This window comes from Gobio gobio (assembly GCF_949357685.1).
Source record: "Gobio gobio genome assembly, chromosome: 18".
Classification (NCBI taxonomy): Eukaryota; Metazoa; Chordata; class Actinopteri; order Cypriniformes; family Gobionidae; genus Gobio; species Gobio gobio.
Genome location: NC_137111.1, coordinates 45,115,251 through 45,123,809, shown reverse-complemented (window position 1 = coordinate 45,123,809; position 8,559 = coordinate 45,115,251). Strand labels below are relative to the sequence as shown.

Sequence of the window (8,559 nt, the reverse complement as noted above, 5' to 3'; positions counted from 1 at the left end):
TTTTTGCTAGTTTCAGCCCGACACTGTTATCATTTTCACGTCCAGCACCACATTGTTTAAATAGCAAATGCACTTGTGGCCAGAAGCATTCAATCTTTCCGCTCGCGAATTCCACCATGTAAATAGCGAATCCGCCATGGTGCAAACACAACTGGCTTTTAAAGGGAATGGGAGACGAGACTCTGATTGGTTTATTGCTCATTATGGCCAAAACACACCCGTGATTCATTAAAGGGGCTATATGCGTTTTTCTGAAATTTAAAGTCGCGACTGACACCTGTGGCCAAAAAACAGAACTGCTCTTATTTTCTGCTCGCTCTCGCAGCGGTTTTGACGTCACATCCGCAGACAGCGCGGGAAAAATCCGACCCAACAGAAAATAGGAAAAATAGGATACAGGCTTATAGGTGCACCCACTGTGAGCGGACAAGGTGTCAGTATGCTCATCAGGAGATGTTTGAGTCATAAATGGTAGAATAAAAAGGCTATTGTTACGTTTATTTGGGGGAAAAGTTGCATATAGCCCCTTTAAGTGCGTTCACACTTGTAGTTCGGTTCGTTTGGTCCGGACCAAAAAACAAAAAATAGGGTCTCATTTATAAAACTTTGCGTATAAACCTTACTAAAAGTGTACGTACGCACAAAAGATATATTTTGCGAACGCACAAAAAATTTATAAAACCATGTGTACTTCAGAACATGCGCAAAAATCCCTTTATAAATCACAGCTAGCAGAAGATTGTGTTACGTGCATCTCCACCCCGTCTCATCCCTGAAATCACCATATATGGAGCTTACAACGTCTAGTTTTACTATGCATAACCTAATTTGCATGCACATTACCATCCACGTGATACCATGTTTAACACTGTCAAAGGTACAAGACATTATAACAAAAAATATTAGATACAGACTATAAATGCCATTTGTGCCTTACACAGTACATTGCTGACAATCATCCAATATCTTTTTTATGTTTTAGAATAAATATATCAAAATATCCATAAAAACTAAATTGTATAAAATACTTCTCAGATATATAAAAAAAAAAAAGTTTATTCATTAATTTCCACGGGCCAAATGTTATTTTAATCTGATATCGAAGTAAGTGTGCATCACTGATCATCGTTCTCACTAAAACATTATTTTGTCATACCATGAGATCTGCAGTTTAGTTTAAAGAGGAATTATTGGAATTACCTATCTGTCATTAAAACAGTGTGTCAGAGGAAAACTGATCAGAGTAGCACCTCCACATGTCTATCTATATTCATATAATTTTTGTTTAAATTCTGAGTAAAGACTTTATGTAATTTCAGTGCGTCATTAATGAAACTGGAACATTAATGTAAATGTGTATATCAATATGAAAACAGTTTTAAATTGTTCTTACTTCATTACTTTTCTCACTCTAGTAAAAGAGTTTGTGCGCATTTAAAAAAACTAAACATTTTGAATTAGGCTACGTTTGGATTTTACTAGATGTATATAGCCTAAAACAATAGCAACAAATAACACTGTTGGATTTAATCTTCATGATAAAGTGATAATTTGGACAGTTGGTGGTGCTGGAGGGCTTGAGGGAAACAACAGGTGCTTGGACCCTAATAAAACATATTTCCTTCCTTTAATTGCAGCTAATCAGATTTGAATGAGGTGAAATATTATCTGCAAATGAAAATGTTGTAAAACTTGCACCTTGTATGTCTTTATATTGTGATACTTCTCGATTGATGAACTCACAGTAAACAACAGATTTTCAGTGCTATGCAAAAAAAAAAATCTAAATTAAACATTTCTGAGTGACAGCTTCTCATATTAATGGTAAATAAATATTATTAAATGGCTCATTCAGACTATTAGGCTAGTTAGTCCAAGTTGACATTTATGGGCTCATAAAGGTTTCATTTAGGGCCAAAAACAATTCATACAACACCTCAAAGCAAATGTCATTTTGTTAGAAGTATTTAATAAGATATTGTTCATAATGGCAGTAATAAATTGCACACTTTTATAACAACCTCAAATTAATATAGATATTGCTATTGTACCGCAATCAAAAGGAACAGTAATATAAATGACTTCACACAACAGTCGAACATTTCTCCCACAGATTTCCTTCATGTCAGTTTAACTTCTAAGTTAAAATGTAAAAAACACTATATATAGAAAAAGAGCTCGTCCTTTATATTTACACAATGCATTTCTAATATACAAATCGGATTCTATGCGAAAAGAAAGTTCACAAAATCATAATGTAGCTTAATTTTATAACACTTCTGAAGACAATTACATTACAAAAGGAAACTTGTCTCCTCTTCACTTCTGAAAAATACTTGTTTTATAACATTTGTAGCATCACAGTTACTCGGCCTGTGCGTTAACATGCATTAAGGCAAAGACAACACCATGGGAGAGCTTTCTGACCAGGTCAACTGGGTGAGTTTAGGGTCAGAAAGACTGTCTGAGGTCAAACATGCCACAAGGCTTTTTGTCATTCTGCAAGAGATGAAATTGTTTACAATAGCTACTGACATAATGTACAATACTGTTCCGATGTTTGCGGTTAGTAAGATTTGTTTCTAAGGATTTTTTTTTGGGGGTGGGGGGGGGGGGGGGGGGGGGATTATGTCTTGTGCTCACCAAGACTGCATTTATGTGATAAAAAATACAGTAAAATACTGTGAAATCTTACAATTTACAATAGCCGTTTTCTATGCGAATATATTGTAAAGTGTAATTTATTTCTGTGATCAAAGCATCATTACTCCAGTCTTCAGTCACATGATCCTTCAGAAATCACTCTAATATGAGGATTTGATGCTCAAGAAACATTTCTGATTATTATCAATGATGAAAACAGTTGTGCTGCTTCATATTTTTCTTCAGTCTTCTTACAAGAACAGCAAGTTTGATCTATTTAAAGGGATTGTTCACCCAATTCTGTCATTATTTACACACCATCATGTCGTTCCAAACCCGTTAGAATCGTTCATCTTCAGAACACAAATTATAATCTCTGAGATCGCACACTGCCTGTGTTATAATTATACGCTCTCTGACCCCTCCATAGACAGCAATTTAATCACCACTTTCAATGTCCAGAAAGGTAGTAAAGAAATATTTAAAATAGTCCATGTGACTCCAGTGGTTCAACCTTAATGTTACAAAGCGGCGAGAATAATTGTGCGCAAACCCCCCCGAAAAATAACGATCTCTTCTCGTCTGTGTCCATCTCCGACTCTGTTGACGTAGTAAATACAGTGCAGCTCTTTCAAAGCGCTACATCAGAATGCCGGCTTACCATTGGCCGATGCTGTTCATGTGAGCGCAGCGATGTGACGCTGATGCAGGAGCTGGCCAATGTTGAGCACTGGTTACACTATGCCAGCATTAGAGGCTGACACAGACAAAAATAAAATATTGAATAAAGTCATTATTTTTGCGCACAAAAAGTATTCTTGTCGCTTCATAACAGGTGCACTATGTTAAAATATTTTCATTAAATTATCCAAAAACCACTAGGCCAGTGTTATATATTTTGTTCAGTTGAGTACTTACAATATCCCAAATGTTACTATTTGTAAATCGTGAGAAAATTGCTATTTTAACCGAGGAACCGGGATGTGTGCGGGAGTCGCCTGTCGATGACATCATATCTGCGTTCCCCTCGGTTTCTTGTTTTATTTTTCAGAAACGCTTTACTCTCACTGCAGTGTGAACAAGTGTCATAGCAGCCACCGAGGGAACACACAGAGTAACGTCATAACATCATCAACACACTCAGATGTGTCTAATATGATCATCAGAGCTGCGTTACCTCACACTCATGACCGGAAAAGCGGAAGTGGCGCCGACGACTGTGGCATAATAAAAGTCCCGCTGCTCGCGAGGCATGTGTTGCGTTCATCTTATTAACAATCGCTCCAGCGGTTCCTCAGCTCCACAACACTCGTCCTGCTCTGCTTCAGACTACAGCTGAGTCCTGCATGGGCGCGGGTACCCGACGGGTGACCCGCGAATATTGCTGAAACGGGTGAAAAACATCCTACTGTGTCGGATACGGGTGCAGGTCGGACAAGGGAGAACAGGGTCTAAACACGGGTTTTAAACAGTCACGTGCAAACGAATATAGGCCTATATATAAAAATATATGCATGTATATTGTAGATGTGTTCCTAAAAATATGCATATACAAAAATACGCCTTGCCTGTATTTCAAGTTGATAAAATTATTTCAAATCCATATCAGTTTATTTGTGGCCGCGCGCCCTCCCAGAAGAATCACAACCGCGCGCGATATGCCTGCACTGCAGTCGTCGAGATGGATCATGAGGAGTTGAAGAAAAGATAGCCACAAATGTGGAACTTCATCGCTGTGGAAGCACGCAGATAACTGTGGTAACAAACCAAGCACACGCAGTTCTATCAAACAGTATTTTACTATTTTTGTTAAGTTTCCTGAGTTTGGTCTTAGTAGCCTACATTAAGCCACGTTAAGGAAAACGCTTAACGTGTAATTAAATGCGTTGCGTTCATATTCTGGGCTCATCTGATTTTTTGTACATCGTAAACATAATACTAATAACGTATACTGAGTTTGGTCTCTTAATAACAGTGTCTTACCTACATTAAGCGTTTTTCACGTTAAGCGTTTTAGAATGTCCCGGCTGAAGTTAATAGTCCTTGTGTTAATGGTCGTGTAATCACTTCTGTATGCTGGCAATAAACATTTTTGTAAGTGTGTCTATAATGTGATATGCTAAACTGATTTTATTGCAGGTGCGTGTCGGGTGTCGGTTCTATTTTAAGCAGGTCGGGTCGGGTGCGGATTTTATTTAGTGCTGTTGTGGGAAAACGGGTCGGATGCGGTTTTAAGCACTGCGGGTACGGGCGGGTGCGGATTTACAAAATCGGACCCGTGCAGGACTCTGTACTACAGTAACGTTAATAATCACATCCATCAACATGATTTCTGCCCGAGTCCTATCCCGATTGCTTTCCACCGGCTGTGAGGTGAAGACCACATGTCCCAAGATTCTGCGCTCAAACCTGGCGTCATCAAACTACACCTTGTTTTGAATAGGCAACCTCTAGTGGACGGAAAACTTACATAGTGCACCTTTAAGGTTGAACCACTGTAATCACATGGACTATTTTAAAGATGTTTTTAATTCCTTTCTGACATTGAAAGTGTTAATTAAATTGCTGTCTATGGAGGGGTCAGAGAGCTCTCAGATTTCATCACAAAGATCTTCATTTGTGTTCTGAAGGTCTTACGGGTTTGGAACGACATGAGGGTGAGTAAATAATGACAGGATTTAAATTTTTAGATGAACTATCCCGTTAACATACAGACTATAATTAAAGCATTCATGCGTTTATTCCTCAGTAAAGTGTAACAGCGTCTCTGTGATGCTTTCAAACCGTTGATCTGTATGTTTGAGTATGCCGTCCTGCCCATCACAATGACATTAACTCAAACGATGGTGTGTGTTTGGCACTGTTTCTCTGACCATATTCCGTTTGTTGATGCAGAAAAGGCACACTGTAGTTGAACACCACCCAAAAAAGTCACATTTCTGATGCATTTCAAGTTCATGCAACTCTCCATCAGAGCAAACGTGTCGTGTCACTAGATGTTTGCTGCGTCTCCGTCACGTTCCCAACCGTTTCGCCACTGTCCTGTTCCAAGAGTCTGTGATTCAATAGAGGCGTATCAACAGAAGTTCTCGCCGCATGCTCCCCATTGGATATGACAACAACGTAGCGGTCGTCCTCTGCGTCTGTGCTCTCATGAACGTCCGCCTTCACTACTGCGGTGTCCATGGTCTGGCGACTGCAGGAGGGTGAGGATGTCAGCACAGGGCCCTCCGCCGCCATGCAGGGTCTCTCGTTGTCTTCCTCCTCAGGGAAGCTGGTGTTGATGTAGATGATGTCCCTCCTGTTGGAAACCGGAGGAAGTTTCCCTGCCAGATTCTCCAGCCTCTTCCTGACCTGTGTGAAGTCGGGTCGGTCCACCGGATCTGCGCTCCAACAGCTGAACATGATATCATACCTGAAACACCAGAGCACAAGACAAGTTTTGATAGTTAGATCATATTTACTTAAAGGGATCCTATTATGTTTTTTTTTACTTTTTCAACTTTAGTCAGTGTGTAATGTGGCTGTTTGAGCATAAAAAAAAGATCTGCAAGATTTCAAAGTCACTCCAAAGGGAGATATTTCATTTAACAGAATCCACTTTCCAAGAACTACAACAAATGGCTCCTTAGTCCACTTACAGTGCTATTACCTTATCTGAATTTCAGCCAGTGTTCATTTTGACAGCAAATTTTAATTTAGTTTTAGTCATAGTCTTTTCACTGAAACTACAGTAGATTAAATTCAACTGAGTTTAGTTCAATTGTAATGCATTCATTGAGCATTTAAGATTACATAACCGACTGTTACTTGAATACATGTCAAAACCGACATTTTGACATAATTGTGTTTTTGACCGTTCAAGTGCAAAAATTAGTGCTGTCAGTTAAACGCGTTATTAACGACGTTAACGCAAACCTATTTTAACGGCGTCAATTTTTTTATCGCGAGATTAACGTTCTTTTTGGTCTAACAAACTTTGTAGTTTTTTCACATGCTGTTGCAACAACTAGTAACGTTAGAAAAACTACAACACCACTCCGGATGTAGCTAGACCGGAAACAAAACATCAGGCACGCTGCGGCTGCCCGCACTCGTTTGGGCCATTAAAAGAGTAGACGTGGATGGCAAGCATGAGACGCCGAAATGAGAAACGTATTAAGCCATGGTTTAACTCAGGGGTCTTCAACTAAAAGTGCTTGTCTTGAGCGCTGCTTTCTGCTCTGATGGTGCATTCACACCGGACGCGAATGAAGCGTTTTGCGCGAGTGATTTAAGTCAATGCAAAGACGCAAATAGACATTCTGCGGCGCGGATTAAGCGGCGTGCATGTCGCGTCATTCGCGTCCGGTGTGAACGCACCATCAGTCTCTTCTTCACTGCATGCTTGACCGCGCGTCTGGGTCTGAACGTAGTAACTGAGCATCGCAACGTTAACTGTTTCATTACGTCAAAAGGCTTCGCGGTCCGGATTCGGACCGGAGTCCGCTAGTTGGCGACCCCTGGTTTAACTGCACTATAGGCGGAGTCCTAGTTTACCTTGCATGAGCACTTTGTAATTTTATTTTGTATCACCCTGTTTTGATCCCTTAGAAAGGGCTGTTGAAGGGGCTGTTTGTGCAACAAAGTATTTGTTTCACCCTTTTATTGATGGGCAGTGTTACATTGTGTGAGATTATTTGCTCCAAGTGAGAATGTTGGTGTGAAATCGAACACTAAAGTATGCCAATGTTGTTTTCAATAAAACAAACATTTGAACAAAGCAAGCCGATCCACTTTTCTATGTTGAGAAGAGCATTAAAATAAGAAAAAATAATGGGACAAAAAGAAATCAAGGGACATTTAGAATAAATAAAAATGTGCGATTAATTGTGATTAATTGTGAGTTAACTATGACATTAATGCGATTAATCGCGATTAAATATTTTAATCGTTTGACAGCACTAGCAAAAATACATGAGAGTTCAGTTCACTTTGTTAGTTTTTTTTGTTTTTTTACATCTGTATAGCTTTTATAATGTTGTATTTCTTAGTTTTAGTTAGTATATCAGGTTAAGCTAAATCTTCAAATAAGTCTAAGTTTATTTATTTTTTATTTCAGTTTACATTTATTTAAATTGTTTAATGGTTTTAGTTGAATAATATGTGTCAAATACTATTCTTAGTCTTTCCTCCTGACTATGAATTAAATGGGAATTAAATTAAATACAGTTTATTGTGTAACCAAAAACGTGTATGTGTGTATATATATATATATATATATATATATATATATATATATATATATATATATATATATATATATATATATATATATATATATATATATATATATATATATATATATATATATATATATATATATATATATATATATATATATATATATATATATATATATATATATATATATATATATATATATATATATATAAAACGCGTGACTTTATAAACAAGTAATTATAAACAAGCTCGAATTACACCGGGACTCTTATTTTGAAATGTATGCGCTGGCTGCTCATTCAAGTTCAGATGAGGGAGATAAAATATGTATTGTTACAACCATCTAAAACATATTACCATATAAACATCCCAAAATAAACCTCAGCATTAGTTAATAAACAATTACCTAGCATAAATGTGCGCTATTCATTGATTGAACCGCCTCGTTTTTATTTAGTTATCGTCTCGTTTTCATCAGTGAAAAAAGGTTGTTGACGAAATTAACACTGATTTCAGGTCTTCCTTAGCACTTGATAAACAGTGATTCAAACAGTAACGATGGCGTTTGATTTTTCCATATCAATTAAATCGAGAGTCCTCATCCTTCGGAAGTGCAGCAAAGCGGATTTGCTTTTTCTCGACATGTCGACAACACAAACCAAACTCTTCAAGTCTCAGCTACAACTACAGTAT

General features: G+C 37.8%; 1 protein-coding gene across 2 annotated transcripts in view; it reads right to left on the bottom strand.

Annotated features, from left to right (window-relative positions):
* Nucleotides 1-1,870: 1,870 nt before the first annotated feature.
* The window catches only part of mertka (c-mer proto-oncogene tyrosine kinase a), a 54,952-nt gene continuing 48,263 nt past the window's right edge, over nucleotides 1,871-8,559 (bottom strand). Inside the window, exons 19-20 of one of the 2 annotated variants that reach the window (XM_079843397.1) lie at nucleotides 5,233-6,058; nucleotides 1,871-3,058 (exon numbers count right to left, since the gene is read on the bottom strand). In XM_079843397.1, the coding sequence (XP_079699523.1) occupies nucleotides 5,614-6,058 (445 nt within the window). In that variant the 3' untranslated portion in view covers nucleotides 1,871-3,058; nucleotides 5,233-5,613. The remainder of the gene's footprint in view (nucleotides 3,059-5,232; nucleotides 6,059-8,559) is intronic. The other variant, XM_079843398.1, reaches the window with a different exon arrangement.